At 48.2% G+C, this 18,758-nt stretch overlaps 1 protein-coding gene across 1 annotated transcript in view; it reads left to right on the top strand.

The window, feature by feature from the left end:
* LOC100620265 (cytochrome P450 4F22) overlaps positions 421 to 18,758 on the top strand; it is a 32,489-nt gene continuing 14,151 nt past the window's right edge. Inside the window, exons 1-3 of the mRNA XM_003354125.3 lie at positions 421 to 497; positions 7,341 to 7,563; positions 11,683 to 11,827. Coding sequence (XP_003354173.1) covers positions 7,342 to 7,563; positions 11,683 to 11,827 — 367 coding nt within the window. The 5' untranslated portion in view covers positions 421 to 497; position 7,341. The remainder of the gene's footprint in view (positions 498 to 7,340; positions 7,564 to 11,682; positions 11,828 to 18,758) is intronic.

Raw genomic sequence — 18,758 nt, 5'->3', positions numbered from 1 at the left:
TGAAGATCTCTTGGAGTCCCAGAGATGGCTCCCGGGGGCTTGTGGGGTACCGGGGTTGCTGGCTTAGAGACCTGTGGGAGCAGGTCTTGAACTGGGGCTGGTGTGGAAGGAGGTTACTAGAGACTGATCCAGAGGGGATCTGGGCACTAAAGGGAGCCAGAGCGGCAAGAAAACTGATGGTTTGGGGGTCCCTCTGGGTGTCTTTTCGCCTCTGTCTCTGCGTCTTTCTCTCTGTCACTCTCTCCAGGTCAGCCTCTGTGTCTTTCCCTTTCTTTCTCCATGCTTACTTGTCTCTGTGTCTCGCTTTCTTCGTCTCTGGGGCCTGCGCCTCGATCCCCGCCCAGAGGCTGGTGAGACTGGGGCGTGCCAGGGGCGGGTCTCTCGCTGAGGCGGGAGCAGGGCAGGGTTAAAGGGCCGGGCCGCCAGACAGCGCGGTCAGAGCCGAGGTTGCGGCTCCAGCGGATCTGGATCAAGGGCCGGAGGCCGAGACCCGCAGAGTGAGTGCGCGCGCGGGGAGGGGCGAGGGCTGTAACCTGAGCGCGGCCGCAGGTCCGCTGGGTAACCCAACGCGCACGGGCTCCTGTGCCGGTAGCGCGGCTTCGAGAGTCTGCGCGCAGTGGCGGACAGGTATACAGCCGGCCTGGGAATCTCCAGGACCCAGGACCGGACTGCCTGTGTGTGGGGGGACTCTGGTGTGTGTGTGTGTGTGTGTGTGTGTGTGTGTGTGTGTCCCCGATTGTCGCTGCATTTGTGGGCGGTTTCTTCTGTGTGTGTCACGGACTCCTGGATGTGTCCTTCTTTCCGTGTGTCCATGGTGGGAAGGGCTTCAAGAAGACACCCCTCCTCATCAAGGCATCTTAGACGGATCCGAGCCCAGCCCCATGACACCTCCTTAAGTCGGACTGAATGGGTCACTGGGATTTCACCACTCCACATTGTCTTAAGGGAAGGCTGTGGGATCCACTGATGAACTGGCTTGTGGTCCCGTCACTTTCACAGTCCCTGCACATCGTCAGCACAGAGCCTCCGAGTGACCCTCTATGGAAAAACGTTGCCCACCTGGGTCCCCGCAGTTGGCTGTGAGGGTTGGTGAGGTCCTGAGGTTGGTCCCAGCTCATGTCTGTTGGATGTTGGAGAAATAATGCTTCCTGAAATCCCAGGGGTCTCTCTCTTGACAACTTCTTGACCAGGGGATGGCTAGCCAGCCCAGACCATGCAAGGCAACTGACGCCCACCAGCTGATGAGTCTCAGGCTGGAGATGGGAAGGAGACAGTGGGGGAGCTGGGATTTGAATAAAGCAGCCCTGGCTGACCCCCAAATCCTGGGCACTTTCCGATGGCTCCAGCCTATCTGTATAGCCCAGCTTGGGTTTCTGCACAGTAACATTAGCTCTGGGCTAGTGTCTGGTTGTTACCTGGGTTGGTATCCGCAAAGGGGTTTGGGTGACTCTGGAGGCATTCAGAGAATGGGCCCCACCTCTCCTCTCTGGCAAGACTTGGGCCCAATTCTCCAAATCCTCAATGACTGGGTAGCAATAAGGAATGTGATCAACAGCCATGAGAGGTACTTTTGGTTAAGAACTTAACTGTCCTTGATCAAGGACTGAGATGAGCACATTAAAAAATGTTGTGTCATCATCTCAGCCCTGAGAAAATCCTGTCTTATGGATGAGGAAATTGAGGCTCTGAGAGGTTGACACTCACCTGAGGTCACACAGCTAAAAGGCAGTGTTTTGTGGAATCCTTTTTTGTCTTTTTTTTTTTTTTTTTTTTTTTTGTCTTTTTGCCATTTCTTGGGCCGTTCCCACGGCATATGGAGGTTTCCAGGCTAGGGGCCTAATCGGAGCTGTAGCTGCCAGCCTACGCCAGAGCCACAGCAACGCAGGATCCGAGACACATCTGCTACCTACACCACAGCTCATGGCAACGCCGGATTGTTAACCCACTGAGCAAGGGCAGGGATCGAACCCGCAACCTCATGGTTCCTACTAGGATTCATCAACCACTGCGCCACGATGGGAACTCCTGTTTTGTGGAATCCTTTTTGAGGCTCACATCCAAGCATGGCCACACTTGATAGGGATGGTGGGCAGAGACAATTACAGCCCTGGAAGGATTTAGATGACTGGTAGCTTTTAAACTTCTTCTTTTTTTTTTTTTTTTTTCATGCCAGGGCTGAAGAAGCTGCAGGCAAATGCCTGCAATATGCCCAAAGTCATAGCGAGACTTCACATTCCTCATCCTGGTCTGCCAACTTGGCCCTGCCCTCAGAACTGCCTCCGAAGCTTTTTCTCAAAACCCCATAAGCTCCTTCCTGGCTCGCACCTTCTGGGATCTGGCACTTTGGAATTGTATGAGTCTTGGGTGGGGCAGTCCTTTGGCATAGAGGGGTCATGGAGGTACCATGAGCCAGGATAGAGGGCAGGCTGCCTTGACCACAGGTTACTAGAGGGGGTGGAGAGCAGGGCTGTGATGTAGGGCAGTGGGGCCAGTGCTGGATGCTTGGCTGTTAGGCTGCCATGGGAGGTGGGTCTTGCAGTTCACGAAGAGGCAGATCTATGGTTTCTAGTGGGCCAGTGTCCACGTTACTGCATTCCTTCTCAGGATCCCACACACCTTGTATGACAAGTCCTCAACTGGAGGCTGGGTTAACCTGACAAACCAGCGCTCCGTGGGTGTGGGCCAGCCTCAGAGCCAGTCACTGGCACCTCTATCTTCAGATAATGCCCGCCCCAGCAGGGAGGGCGGGGCCACCTGTGCTAGGGTGGGGCTGCTGGGGGCCTTGCCTGGTGTCTGGGATGAGATTGGGAACTGGTGCAGAGAGGAACGGGTGGGGTGGGGCGTGCCAGCCTCCTACAGAATCCTGACAGTCTTATCTTTGAATTTCTCTCACTTCTATAAAATAGTAATATAAATAGGAATAATGGGACTTCCCTGATGGCACAGGTTAAGGATCCAGCACTGTCACTGCTGTTGCTCAGGTTGCTGCTGTGGTGAGGGTTTGATCCCCGGCCCTGGAACTTCTGAATGCTGTGGGTGGGGCCAAAAAAAAAAAAAAAAAAAAGAAAGAAAAGAAAAAGAAGGAAAATAGGAATAACAGCTGAAAATTTGCATGCTATGTGCCAAGCCTCACCTCACTGAAGTATCCCAAACAACTTTGAGATGTAGGTCCCGTTATTGTTAACCCATTTCACAGGCTGGAAAATGGAAGCTAATGGTGGGGACTGGAATCTAGGCTGCTTACTTGATGAAGAGCAGAGCTGTGATTTGAATTCAAAATGCATTTTAAAGGATAGTGCAATCTCCAAACAACTTTTCATTTTATTTCTCTCTCTCTCTCTCTTTTTTTTTTTTTTTTTGGTCTTTTTGCGTTTTCTAGTGCTACTCCCGCGGCATACGGAGGTTCCCAGGCTAGGGGTCCAATTGGAGCTGTGGCCACTGGCCTATGTCAGAGCCACAGCAACTCGGGATCCGAGCTGCATCTGCAACCTACACCACGGCTTATAGCAATGCCACATCCTTAACCCACTGAGCAAGGTCAGGGATCGAACCTGCAACCTCATGGTTCCTAGTCGGATTTGTTAACCACTGTGCCACAACGGGAACTCCCTTTTCATTTTATTTCTAAAGATTTAAGTCGAAGCATAATATACATACAGGAAGGTGCACATTCTAGAACTGGTGTTTTTGCATATGTCAACAGCACCCAGATCATGAAAGGGAATAACTGATGCATCCCCAAACCTGCCCCTCCCCACAAATAGAAGTATCTGCAACCGACACCGAAGTTTGCTGCAAGGCTGGGTCCTTAACCCACTGAGCGAGGCCAAGGATCAAACGTGCATCCTCATGGATACTAGTCAGGTTTTTTTCTTTTTTGGCATCTCTGCGGCATATGGAGTTGGGCCAGGGATCAGATCTGAGCCACGGTTTCAACCTGTGCAGCAGCTGCAGCAACACAGATCCTTAATTCACTGTGCTGTGCTGGGGATTGAACTTGCCATCCTAGTGCTGCAGAGACCCCACAGATCCTGTTGCGCCACAGCAGGAACTCCCCACTTCACCTTCTTCATGATATGCAGTCTTTGGATGGTATCCTAGCATGTCTCTTGGTGGTTACCTCCCCTAAGATAGGTCTGTTCTGCCATCCTTACACCCCCATGCCCAGAGTCACACACAGCAGGGGCTCAGGCATGATTTTCCAGCTGAATGCTGAAGAAATTCCTTAGTGGAAGGCCTGGCCAGTGGAAGCCAGAGGAAGATCATGGTTCTTAGTAGTCACTGCTAGCTGACTTCCTCAGTATTGCTGGGGAGAATTGTTACCCACTATTAAATTGATAGAGAAGTAAATACCCATGGCTACTTCCTGTGGAGTTTGTCACCTGGAGCTGTCTGTGGGAGAGGCAGCCCCAATTGCACAGCAGTGGCCCTAGTTCAGAGCATCAGCCTGGACTCATGACTTGGAGATCTCTGAGCTTCATTTTGGAAGGCTGCTTGCTCCCCACCCTCATAGCTACCCCTACCTGGGCTTTCCAGCAGGTGTATCACCTCCACCAGGCTGTCTGTATTTAATTTAATTTAACTTACTTTTAATTTAACATTTTATTTTCTTTATTTTATTTTTTGTCTTTTTAGGGCCACACCCATGACATATGGAACTTCCCAGGCTAGGGATTGAATCAGAGCTACAACTTCCGGCCTACACCACAGCCACAGCAAGGCCAGATCTAAACCGCGTCTGTGACCTACACCACAGCTCACGGCAATGACGGACTTTCAACCCACTGAGGGAGGCCAGGGATCAAACCTGAGTCCTCATGGATACTAGTCTGGTTCATTACAGTTGAGTCACAACAGGAACTATGCTGTCTGTATTTTTAAAAAGATTTTTAATTGTTGTAAAATACACATAACAATTACCATCTTAACCATTTTAAGTGTATAGTTCAGTGTTATTAAGTAATTCACATTGTTGTGCAACCATCACCACCATCTCCTGAATTTTTCATCTTCCCCACCTAAAACCCTCTACCTATTAAACATTAACTCCCCATTCTCTTCTCCCCCAGGGCCTGGTGACTACCATCCTACTTTCTATGTCTATGAATTTGACCACTCCAGGGACCTCATATAAGTGGAATCATATAGTATTTGCCCTTTTGTGTCTGGATTATTTCATTCAGCCTAAATGTCCTCCAGGTTCATCCATGAAACATGTGTTACAATGTCCTTCTTTTTGAAGACTGAATAATAGGCCACTGTATGTATGGACTGCATTTCGTATATTCATTCTTTTGTGATGGATGCTTGTGTTGCTTCTTCCTTTAGGCTATTGCGAATAGTTCTGCCTTGAATATGAGTGTATGAATATCTGTTTGAGTCTCTGCTTTCACTTCTTCGGGGGGTGTACCCAGAAGTGGGATTGCTTGAACATATGGTAATTCTCTGTTTAATTTTTTGTGGAGCCACCCTACCGTTCTATGCAGCATGGCTACACCCTTTTACATTCCCTTAATGCAATGGATATGCCTAGGGTTCTAATTTCTCCACATCCTTGCAAACACTTGTTACTTTCTGTCTTTCTTTCTTTCTTGGCAGCCATCCTAAAGTGTAGTCATGTCATCTGTAAGTCAGACCATTCCAATGGGGCCCTCCACATTTGATGATGACCCACCCAGCTGTTTCCCCAGGATGCGACAACCAATGGAAACTTCACTTTTGTGTGGATGATGTGTTTGGGCATTTGGCTGGTGGAAGAGCCAGTGAGTCAAAGCCCCTAGTGGGGGGCACCACTGGCAAGAGTGGGTGGAGAATGAGGACACAGGTGAGAGCCCGCAGTGCAGGTTTCCTTTAGCTGTGTTGCCCAAGGAGGTAGGGGCACAGAGGCAGCCCCTGGTAGGATTGGGTGGGAAAGATTGATTCGAACAGGACCTGAGCATTTTCATGAATCTCTTTGGTGTTGTATGAGATCTGTGGGCCCCCAAAGTGGTCGAGGTTGGCCTTGGTAGGGGCTCAGGAGGCCTCTGCCACTTCCCATCTCCCTTGAGTTGGAGGCACTGAGCTTGAATTGTCTTGAAAAATGGAGAGAATGACAGGACCTACCTCCAAGGACCACTTTAAGTTTCCATAAAATAAGGCATGCATGTTCCTGAGTGTGGTGCATGGTACGTAGGAAGTGCTCCATCCTTAGTCTCCATGTTATTAATATTTTTGCTACCCACCCACTCTCTTTTGGTTCCTTCAGGAGCTGACCTTAGGGCAGGATTTGAGTGCAAGTTGTTTATTTGGGAAGTGAGCACAGAAAAGACCAGTAGGGGGAAGAAAGTGACCCTAAAAGAATCAAAAACAGGGACTCAAGCAAACACATGTACATGCATGTTCTTGGCATCACACTTCACAGTAGCCAAAAGGTGGAAACAGCCTAAATGTTCAACAGATGAATGTATAAACAAATTGAAATACATCTTTACCGTGGACTATTACTCAGCAGTACAAGAAATGAAGCACTGATACATGCAACCAGGTGCATGAACTTTCAAAACATCACGCTGAGTGGAGGAAGCCACCAAAGACAGAAAAGCTTTCAGTGTATGAATTCAGTTATATGAAATGTCCAGTATAGGCAAATCTGCAGAGATGACAAGTGATTGCCAGGGGTGGGTAGAGGGGGTGGGGATGGACTGCTAATAGGGAACGGGGTTTCCTTTTGGGGCGATAGGAATGTTTTGGAACTAGATAGAAGTGGTAATCACATAGCATTGTGAATGTATTGATGCCATGGAATAGCTCACCTAAAATGGTTCATTTTGTATTGTGTGAATTTCGCTTAGATTAAAAAAAGAAGAGGGAAGTAAGACAGGAGAAGGGAGACAGCTAATAGAGAAAGTTTCTCTTGTGGGCTGTTGGAGTTTAGTCCTTCTGGGCAACCCTAGTAGCCAGTGTAGAATCCACATCCCCAGGGTTATTTCATCAAAAAGGAGGTGGAGTATTTATCCAGCAATGCTATCACCGGTAATTGGTTGGGAGCTGCTTTTGGCAGGAAGGGGAGAGGGGGTTTGTTTTAATTTTTCCACACCAGCCAGCTGTACATGGGCAAATGTATTGGGAAGGATGCCCTGCAAAGTCAAAGCTGAGGGTATATGCATGGGGCCAGCTGGCTGGAGGTCACTGCTGGAGGATGAGGCATCCTTGGCATCTGAGACTGACATGTATTGAGTGCCTGCTACATGCCAAGCCCATCATGGTTGATTCCACAGGTCATCCAGAGTATGGCACACATGTGACTTGAGGGTGATTCCCACCTGCACTGACCACCTTCCCCACACCGTGTGTCTCCCCAGGATGCTGCCTATCACAGAGTACATACTTCACCTCCTGGGACTGGAGAAGACGGCATTCCGTGTGTATGCCCTGTCTGGGCTCCTTCTCTCCCTGCTCTTCTTCCTCTTCCGTTTGCTGCTGCAGTTCCTGAGATTCTGCTGGTGCTTCTACATCACCTGCCGTCGGCTGCGCTGCTTCCCCCAGCCACCCCGGCGCAACTGGCTGCTGGGCCACCTGGGCATGGTATGTGTGTGTGTATGTGTGGCTGGGGAGGTGGGCCGGGCAGGGCAGGGCAGGGCAGGGCAGATCACAGGTGTTCAGTAAGGATGATTGAGCTGCTGGCTTCCCTCATCCCATCCAAACTCTGGTTGGAGCCCTGAAGAGACCCAGTTTACAGGATCTGGGTGAGACTGAGGTTCAGAGAGGGCGAACAGTTTGCCCAAGGTCATACAGCTGGTTTGAGGTAGAGCTGACTCTATAATTCCAGGCTATTTCTATAGCAACAGGTACTAGTGTTTGTGAGATGCATCAGGTTCCAGGATCCCAAGGTGGGAGGAAGATAGATTTTGTTGCTCTATTTGCCCTCCTTCAAGGTGGTTTCACACGCTCTCTCATTCTCTTTAAATCTGTGGTTCCAGGTGAGGATCCCACCCTTTTCTTTCATTTTCTTTCTTATTTAACACACACATATATATATGCCAAGTGTTATTTCAGGCACTTTATAAATATTAACTCTTTTGGTCCTCTTGACAATCCTAGAAGATAGATCCTGTGAGTATCTCCATTTTTCTCTATGGAATACTGTGATGCAGAGTTTAAGTAGCTGGCCCTAGGTCACACAGTTCTTAAGTAAGTAGAGTCTGGGTCCAAACCAAATCTGCCTGGCTCCAGCGTCCCTGATCTTAGCTCTCTACTCTCTGTCACTCTAGCTTCTAGATGAGAAAGGATGGACTTTTTCTTTTCTTTCTTTCCTTCTTTCCTTCTGTTCCTTCCTTCCTTCCCTCCCTCCCTCTCTCCCTCCTTCCTTCCTTCTTTCCTTCCTTCCTCCCTCCCTCCCTCCCTCTCTCTTTCTTTCTTTCCTTCTCTTTTTAGGCCTGCACCTGCAGCATATGGAGGTTCCCAGGCTAGGGGTCTAATTGGAGCTGTTGTTTCTGGCCTACACCACAGTCACAGCAACACAGGATCCCAGCTGCATCTGCGACCTTCGCCACAGCTCATGGCAACACTGGATCTTTAACCCACTGAGCGAGGCCAGGGATGGAACACACATCCTCATGCATCTAAGTTGAGTTCAACACTGCTGAGCCATGATGGGAATTCCAGGATGGACTTTTCTAAAAGGGCTTCAGATGTCAGAAGAGAGAAAGCCAGATTCCTGAGGTTGCTGCAGCTTTTGGGGCCCCAGAATCCAGCCCCTACTTCCCTGCTGGACTCACCTTGTCCCCCTTCCAGGCCTAAATGAAATGGAGTGTCAGTGGTGGAGACCTTCCTGATTCAGGTCTCATGATGAACTTGGAGGAAGACTTTGGGGAGTGGTTATCAATGTGGACTTGCCTGGCTCTATCATGTGCTGCCTGTGTGACCTTGAGCAAACTATATCACCCCCTGTGCTCATGGGATTGTTTCAATGAATCCTGAAGTCACATCTGAGGCAGGCTTGGCACTGAGCCTGCCACATGGTGGTGGATGTATGTATTCCACTCCTGGGTCCTGCAGAGATTGGAAGTATCAAGTGATTCTAGAAATAGTTTAGATACTGCTAGGAGTGAGTATCTCAGAAGAAGGGAGAAGGAGACACATTTACACTCAATAGTGCAAGGAACATTCATTTTATTTAGTTTTGGGAATTATCCCCCTGGAGCCAGCATGCACCAAGTTTTACCTGTTTGAGCCCAAATCTCCCTTCTCCCTCTCTTCCAATCTCCAACCCCTGCTCAGATCTCCTCCTCTCCTACTGTTCCATGGTCCAGCTTTCTCACTGGGCTCCTACCTGCAGTCTCATCCCTCCAGTCCATCCCCCATCCTGGCCCCAGGATTCTTGAATCCAACCATGTCCCTCTCCTGCTCACACACCCTCCATGGCTCCCCATTGCTGTCCTGAGAAAGTCCCAGATCCTCAGCTGGAGTTCAAGATCTTTTAGATTCCCATTCTCACCCTCTTCACCTGTTCTACCATCTCCCTCTAGTCCCACAGAATGACTTCCTGCTCCTGCAACAAGCCTCTGACTTGCCACCTCCATGTCCTTTGCCAAAACTGTGCCCTCTGCTCAGAATATCCTTTCCTCTTTTTTTCTTTTCTTTTCTTTTTTTTTTCTTGTCTTTCTAGGGCCACACCCGCGGCATATGGAGGTTCCCAGGCTGGGGACCAATCAGAGCTGTAGCCGCCGGCCTACACCACAGACACAGCAACGCAGGATCCGAGCCACATCTGCGAACTACATTATAGTTCAGGGCAACGCCAGATCCTTAACCCACTGACTGAGGCCAGGGACTGAACCCACAACCTCATGGTTCCTAGTCAGATTCATCAACCACTGAGCCACGGCGGGAACTCCCAGAATATTCTTTTCTGTTAGATGAACTTCTACTCATATTTTTATGCCCCATGTCCAACGCCCTTACTCCAGGAAGCCCCCTGGCTTGGATGGTGGTCCAAGAGATAGCCAGGTGCAGCTACCTTAGGCAGTTGGCCAGAGCCAGTTCTGAAGTCCAGCCTTGACCATGTGGGCCCATCCTGTCTCGGGGGTCTATGAGACCTGGATGAGGCCATGATCTCCCTTGGGTATGGACAGGCTCAGGGCTGAGCCTGTCAGGAGACATAGGAAACAGAGAGGAATCATTTGCTCATTCATTCATTCATTCATTCGTTTTGCAATTGCTAGGCCTTACCACTGGTCAGGCACTGGGTGAGGCTCTTTTGTACCTGAGCTCTCCCAATTCTCATAGCCTGTGAAATAAGGATGGGTCTGGCCTACATTATGGACTTGATCTTTGGAGCTCAGAGAGGCTGAGTGATTTGCTCAAGGTCACACAGCTTCAGAGGATGGATTTGAGCTCAGATCCATCTGACACTGAGCCTCTGCCTCATAGATCATGTTGGCTAAGAGCAGGTGTTTTGGGGCTTGGTGGCATGTAGTCAAATCCTGCCTTTGCCAATGTGGCAGATAATGCTAGTGCTGGTTCACAGCCTTTAGGCCCGTTTCTGGCTGCAATAGGCTGCTTCTAGCTGTTAGTACCTGTGTTCTAGGGCTTCTCTAGCAGCTGAAGCCCACTCTGCCTGGGTGTACCATGAACTTCAAAGGTAATGCCCTCAGCTGGTAACTGTGGGACTGGGGAAGTTGGTGTATGAACACCCCAGCTCCCTTCACCCTCTTGTGGGTTTCCACTGAGATAGCTATCCCCCAGTCCCCAGTGGGACTGAGCCTATGTTTCCCATGGAGGTAATTTCCTTGACAACCATTTACTGATTAACTTTCCTCTCTCACTTCTCCTCTCCCCACCCATGTTTCTGGGGATCACCCCGCCCCCCTAGATAAACTGTTTGCCCTAGAACCCTTGTCTTGGGTCCTGCTTCTGGGGGAGCCCAAACCAAGACAATCCTTTACTCACCTATAATTTAAGACAAGTCATTTAACCTTTATGACTAAAGTAAAATGGGGAAAATAGTAGCAGCTACACCATAGGGTTCTTGCTTGTGTCAAATGTATGAATCTATGAAAAATGCCCACAGCAGTGCCTAACACTGCATTAAAGAGAAAAATGCTATAATATTTGAATACTAACATAGAAGTAGTTGATAAATGCCAACCTTTATCATTATTGTGTTTACTGCTACTTTTTTTTTTTTTTTTTTGTCTTTTTGCCATTTTTTGGGCCGCTCCTGTGGCATATGGAGGTTCCTAGTCTAGGGGTTGAATTGGAGCTACGCCAGAGCCACAGCAATGTGGGATCCAAGCCACATCTGCAAACTACACCACAGCTCACAGCAACGCCGGATCCTTAACCCACTGAGCAAGGCCAGGGATTGAACCTGCAACCTCATGGTTCCTAGTCGGATTCGTTTAACCACTGAGCCACGACGGGAACTCAACTTCTATTGTTTTATCAGCCATGTGTCAGGCCTTATGCTGAGGCTCTTTCACTTTGCTATTTCATGAATCCTTTCAACTGCTCTCAGAAAAGTTGATTTTCCTCCCCAGTTTTCAGATGAGGGATTGGAGGCTCAGGGAGGTGCAGCCAAAGGCTCACAATCATATGCCCTTCTTGGCTTATTTTGAGGGCAGGGGAGCTGGTGGGAGGGAAGGGCTCATGGAAGCCAGGGCTGGGCACCTTCTCACTACCCTTTCCCACCACCTCTTGCAGTATCTCCCAAATGAGATGGGCCTCCGAGCTGAGAAGAAGGTGCTGGACAACATGCACCATGTGATCCTGGTGTGGATTGGACCTGTCCTTCCACTGTTGGTTCTGGTGCACCCTGACTATATCAAGCCCGTGGTGGGTGCGTCAGGTAGGTGAACTGGGCCTCTGAGTGAAGGATAAACCCTCAACTTCTAGAGCCTATCTGGGCTTCTAGGCAGGTGGGCTCTCCAGAGGAAGGGCTATTTGAGTATGGCTTTGAAGGATGAATAGGAGTTCATCAAAGCCAAAATGATGATACACAGATAGTGGGAAAATGTGTGACAATATCTAAGAGTCCCAGGAAATTTGAGAGGATGCCCACCTCTCAGAGTCAGAGCCATGTTTGGACAGGCAATTGTTTGCCCAAGCATTTGTTAAATGGTTGTTACTCAATTCTAAGCCATGGCACTCCCATCTTGGGTTCTGACACTACCACTGTGGCTATTCCAGCCTGGAGCCTACTCTCTTCACCTGAACTGACTCTGACTGGCTGAGAGGGAGATGTAGAAGAATGTCTTCTCCCTTCTGCAGTCCATACCTACCCCAAGGTGTAGAATTCTTAAGTATATTTGGCAAGCTCTTGCTCAGCCTTCAACATGCAGCTCTAATAACCCCCCTCCTCCAGGAAGCCTCCCCTGACTCCCCAGATTGACCATAGCTCTCTCCTCTGGACTCTCATTCTTGGTCCTCACCATTCAGGGCTGAATGTATCTGTCTGTGTCTTCTATCTTCCTCATAAGTGAGGATCTGGACCTTCAGGGTGGCCTCACCTATACCTGGGCATCTCCAGAGGCATCAAGGGACATTTGAGAGAGAAGGATGGGAAATTAAGAGCTTTAGGAATTTTAGGACCTCTGGCCTTAGCTTTGGCCTTTACAGACCCACATCTGGAAAACACCTGCAAGGCTATCCCTTAGAACCGTGAAAGAGGAAGGGGCTGCCATCTTTCCTCTCCCAGCTAGGCCCTCCTCATGCCTCATTGTCCTCCATTATTGTCTTTTAAGGGGATAACCAACCCCACTGAACAAAGAGGGGAAGCTAGACCCCAGGAAGGGCAGAAGCATGAAAGGACTCTTCCAAGGGATGGGCATCACACTGTGGCAAGACGCCTGGGCCTGGACATGGATGGACTGGGTTTGAATCCAGGCTGGTGCATGTACTTGCTGTGTGACCCAGCAAGTCATCCAGCTTCTTAGGGCCTCAGTTTCTGATCTGCGAAATGGGGTGGTTGTGAAGACTCAGTATTACAGTGTGAGTAGTTGCTAATAAGTGTTTCTTCTCCTCTGCCTGTTTAATATCTTCTTTTCCTTTGTTTTCCCCTCCTCTCCATCTTCTCTTTCCATCATGTCAGAGCATCTGTTTTCTGAGGATCATCCTGCATGGTTGTGAGACTCCAAGTAAAAAGGGGGTAGAACCCCTATCATAAGCTTAGCACTTAGTAGGTGCTCACGCCTCTTCCTCTCCTCTCCCCTCCTCTTTCTCAGGACAGGCAGGATATCCACTGCCTGCCCCACTGGAGGAGCCAGCTGGGGGACTCCAGCTTGGGGAGGGTGGGGCTGTGAGTCAGGAAGGGCAGCCTAGAGTCAGGCCTCCTGGCCCCAGGTGTCTGTGCTCCTCCGTGCTTACCTGACTGAGATTGGACAAGCCTGGCCCCAAGTCGTAGATTCTATCCTCCCAGTGGGGCCTCCTCTGGGCCACCTGTGGGGCTTCCTCCTCTGGGCTTAAACCCATTCTGCCGATGGGCCCTGAGAAAGGCCTGCTCCTCTTGGAAGCTCTATTTCTTCATCTTCTAAGGGGCCATTGGGATAGAGAGTGTCAATGGAAGAAAGTAGGTGAAAATGCTTTATGAAAGACACACCATGATATATAGGCATATAATTGTAGCTTGTTTTTATATATTCATTTTTTTTGTGGCAGTGAAATCACATACATACATAACTAATTATTTTGCCTTTTTTTTTTTTTTTTTTTTTTTTTTAAGGGCTACACTCATGGCGTATGGAAGTTCCCAGGCTAGGGGTGAAATCAGTGCTATAGCTGCAAGCAAGCCTACACCACAGCCACAGCAAAGTGGTATCCAAGCTGGTCGGCGACCTACACCACAGCCCATGGAAACGCCAAATCCTTAACTCACTGAGCAAGGTCAGGGATTGAACCCAAGTCCTCATGGATACTAGTCGGATTCGTTACTGTTGAGCCATAATGGGAACTGCCATATAATTAATTATTTTAAAGTGTAAGGTATTTAGTGTGTTCTCAGTATTGGGCAGCTATTAGTCAACTCTTCCTAGTTACAAATCCTTTTCATCAGCTCATAAAACACTCTGTACCCATTAAGGAATCACTTCCCTCCCCATTACTCCGTTCTTTTCATCCAGTGGTAAATACTAATTGACTTTCAGTCTCTATGGATTTTCCTTTTCTAGATATATCATGGGAAAGAAATTATGCAAAATGTGGTCTTTTGCAACGAACTTCTTTCACTCAGAATAGTGTTTTTGAGGTTCATCCACTTTGCAGGACTTCATTCCTTTAAAAAAATTTTTTTTTATTACAGTATAGTTGATTTACAGTGTTGTGTCAATTTCTGCTGTACAATACAGTGACCTATTCATACATATATACACATTCTTTTCCTCATACTATTTTCCATCATGTTATATCCCAAGAGAGTGGATACGGTTTCCTGTGCTGTACAGCAGGACCTCATTGCTTATCTACTCCAGATGTAATAGTTTGCATCTACTAACCCAAAACTCCCAGTCTATCCCACTTCTCCCACCCCCACTTTCTTCCCCCTCCCTCTTGGTAACCACAAGTCTGTTCTCTGTGCCCATGACTTTGTTTCTGTTTTGTAGATAGGTCCATTTCTGCAATATTTTATTTTTTTAATTTATCTATTTTTTTTTGTCTTTCTATCTTTTTAGGGCTGCACCTGTAGCATATGGAAGTTACCAGGCAGGGGTCCAGTTGGAGCTGTAGCCACCAGCCTATGCCAGGGCCACAGCAACACAGCATCTGAGCCATGTCTGTGACCTACATGGCAACGCCAGATCCTTAACCCACTGGATGGCCAGGGATCGAACCTGTGTCCTCATGGATGCCAGTCAGGTTCATTAACTGCTAAGCCACGATGGGAACTCCAATTCATGCCATATTTTAGATTCCACATGTAAGTGATATCATATGGCATTCATCTCTTTCTGATTTACTTCACTTAGTATGAGAATCTCTAGTTGCATCCATGTTACTGCAAATGGCATTATTTCATTCTTTTTTATGGCTGAGTAGTACTCCATTGTGTATCTGTACCACATCTTCTTCTTCTTTTTTTTCTTTTTTTGTCTTTTTGCCTTTTCTAGGGCCGCTCCGATGGTGTATGGAGGTTCCCATGCTAGGGGTCTAATCGGAGCTGTAGCCGCTGGCCTACACCAGGGCCACAGCAACCCAGGATCCAAGCCATGTCTGTGACCTACACCACAGCTCATGGCAACGCCAGATCCTTAACCTAGGGCAAGGCCAGGGATCGAACCCACAACCTCGTGGTTCCTAGTTGGATTCGTTAACCACTGAGCCATGATGGGAACTCCTGTACCACATCTTCTTAATTCATTCATCTGTCGATGGACATTTACGTTGTTTCCATGTCTTGGCTATTGTGAATAGTGCTGCAATGAACATAGGGGTGCATGCATCTTTTTTCAATGAAAGCTTCATCCAGATATATGCCCAGGAGTGGGATTGCTGGATCATGTGGTAGCTCTATATTAAGTTTTCTGAGGAATCTTCATACTGTTTTCCATAGTGGTTGTACAAATTTACATTCCCATGATCAGTGGAGTAAGGTGCCCTTTTCTCCACACCCTCTCCAGCATTTATTACTTGCAGATTTGTTACCGATGACCATTATGATTGGCGTGAGATGGTACCTCACTATAGTTTTAATTTGCATTTCTCTAATAATTAGTGATGTTGAGCATTTTTTCATGTGCCTACTGGCCATCTGTATGTCATTCCATTTTAAGGCTGTGTAATATTGTATAGGTATATGGATATATCACTTTTGTTTATCCATTAATCTGTTGACAAACATTGAGTTGTCTCTACCTTTTGGCTGTTATGAATAATGTTGCTTTGAACATATGTGTACATATTTTGGACATGTATTTTCATTTCTCTTGTAGATACCTAGTTGTAGAGTTGTGAGGTCTCACTTTTCAAGGAACCACCAAACTGTTTTCTATGGTGTCTGTGTATTCGTTTTTTCCTACTAGAGTTCTGTGAGCTGGGGACCCAGATACTTATCTCACAAGTTCTCATCACCAGTAAGCAATAGTTATAGTCATAGTGGTAAAAATTGCCAACTGTTGGTTAATTATTCATTTATGTGCACAAATATTTAATGAGCATCTACTGTGTGCCAGGAGCACATTAGTTCACTGGGTTTTTATAGGGATGCCATGACTCAGGCAGGATGGTTCTATTTTCTTGCCTAAGTTTATACAACCAGTTAGTGGTAAGGCTGGCATTTGAACCCAGACCTCACTGGCCCAAAGACCAAGCTATCAACCATAGTAATATGCAGCTTCCTGCTGGGCACCTTGTGGGGGCTTTTCTCATATGACTTCCTCCATGGTAGATGTTACCATCCTCTTGTTACTGGAGGGGAAAGTGATTAGAGAGGCAGCCCTGACACAGCCTTTCCTGGCATCAAGTGGTCAGGGTTTGATTAGAGGAGGGGCCTGAGGATGACAGAGCAAGGGTTCAGATGGGGAGGTTTGGAGAAGGTTTCCTGGACGAGGCATCAGTGAAAGCAGGCTTTGGAGGATACATGGGAGTTTGTCAGATGAGAGTTCCCAGGTGGAAAGTCCTAAGTGAAAAGGTACAGATGTATAAAAGGTGCCAGGTGAATTCAGGTGACTTCAGGGTCTGTGGAGTGAAGACAATGCATAGAGAGAAGGAGGAAATGAGACAGGAGCTGGACTCAGAGTATCTGTGTACAAAGTGAAGGAGCTTGTGTATTATCCTGGGAGTGATAGGGAGCCATGGGAGGATTTGAGCAGGACAGCCAATGGACAGATTTGTGTGTCAGAAAGACCCCTGAGGGGCCTAGCCTAGATTCCAGAGCCCAGAAGGTAGAGGAGTGACTCAGCTTCCACCTCGTCCTCCAATACATCTTCTTCCTGGAAGTCTGTCTTGACTTCCAGCAGCCCTTTTGCTGTACCTCCCTCTGCTCCTGGCACACCTACTTTCTAATTGCATGGCGTGCCTCTGCTTCCCTTTCCCACCCCACCCGGAGGTCCTCCAGGTAGGGTGTGGAGCTGAGCCATCTCTGGGCCCCCAGCATCGCCCAACATGGGTTGGGCATAGAAAGTTGGCAGAAGAGGTGTGTTGAATGGGAGAATGAATGGACAGATGACTGTGTGTACAATTGGCCAATTTCTGGGGAGTGTGTGTGTAGGTGGTTGAGTCATATTTCAGGTAAAATTGACATTACTTGAGTTTCAGGTACTTTCTTCTTGGGCCCTGCCTATTCTGTCAAAATTATTCAACACACAGAAGGGGATTCACTTACTCACTCATCTAATCATCCATCCATCTATCCATCTATCCATCCATTCATCCACCCATCCCTCCATTGATTTTTTTCATTCATTCATACTTTGGTTAATTCATTCATACAGTAAAAAATTATTTAGCACTGATATATTAGTGATCAATAAGGTCCTTCCCCTCAAGGAGCTTTTAACTGGATGGATACAATCCAGATTGATTAGTGAGAGAGGGAGTGGCATCCAGGCAGATTGGAAGAATAAGGGGAGAGTGTCTGAGGCAGAGAGGGCCCCTGGTGGAAAGACTCAGAGCATAGAGAGAACATGGCTTTTCTTTTCGTTCGTTCTTTTTTTTTCTCCATCTTTTCTAGGGCCGCACTTGTGGCATATGGCATGTGGAGGTTCCTAGGCTAGGGGTCTAGTCAGAGCTGTAGCTGCTGGCCTACACCGCAGCCACAGCAACACCAGATCTGAGCCGAGTTTGCAACCTATACCACAGCTCACGGCAACGCCGGACGCTTAACCCACTGAGCAAGGCCAGGGACTGAACCTGCAACCTCATGGTTCCTAGTCGGATTTGTTAACCACTGCACCACGACGGGAACTCCAGAACATGGCTTTTCAAAGAGCTGAGAAAAGTTCTGTGATGTTAGAAAGTTGAATGTGTGTGGGGAAGGGTGGTGGTGGTGGAGAATAGAGGTGTTTTGAGAGTGGTCTGGACTGGGGTGGATCATTCAGGGCTTTGAAAATGGGCTGAGCACCTGGTGCTTGACGCTAGTGGGTGTGTTGGCAGGAAGGGACATGATCAGATCTAGAGTCAGATAAGATCCTCCTGGGTCCAGGGTGTGGGACAGACTGGGTGGGGTTCGGTTGGAGGCTGGGAGCACAGAAAATATAGTTCAGATAGCCTGAGTTGGCAGAAAAGAGGGAGGTGGATTAGGGGAAGACTCAGCTGAAGAAGGCCTTTCTGGATAGAGAGCAGACTGGGAAAAGGTTTGGAAGTGAGGCACAGCAGGTGGGGTTATTTGGTATATGCTGAAGGATGAGATTGGAGAGCCATATAGCAGAAAGAGGGGGCAGGGCCTTCAGTGCTAGCTTGAGCTTGAACTTTTTTACAAGGGCAATAGGGAGCCATGGGAGATCTTTGAGCAGGGGAGGCTCGTGTTCAGATCAGTGTGTTATAAGAATCTTTCTAGGGTAGGTGTGGTAGATTGGATTGGAGGGGTGAGGTAGGAGGTCAGAGGCCAGAGTAGAGACCTAAGGAGGTCATAGCAGAGGCCAAGGGTCAGAACTCTATTTTTTTTCTTTTTGTGTGGCTGCATTTATGGCGTATGGAAGTTCCCAGACCAGGGGTCGAATTGAAGTCACATCTGGCAACAGTTGGCCCCAGCTATGCAACACCAGATGCGAGCTGCATCTGTGACCCGTGACGCAGCTTGCAGCAATGCTGGATCCTTAACTGACTGAGTGAGGCCAGGGATCGAACCC

Source organism: Sus scrofa, chromosome 2 (genome assembly GCF_000003025.6).
Source record: "Sus scrofa isolate TJ Tabasco breed Duroc chromosome 2, Sscrofa11.1, whole genome shotgun sequence".
Taxonomy (NCBI): domain Eukaryota; kingdom Metazoa; phylum Chordata; class Mammalia; order Artiodactyla; family Suidae; genus Sus; species Sus scrofa.
This window is presented reverse-complemented; position numbering and strand designations above follow the sequence as displayed.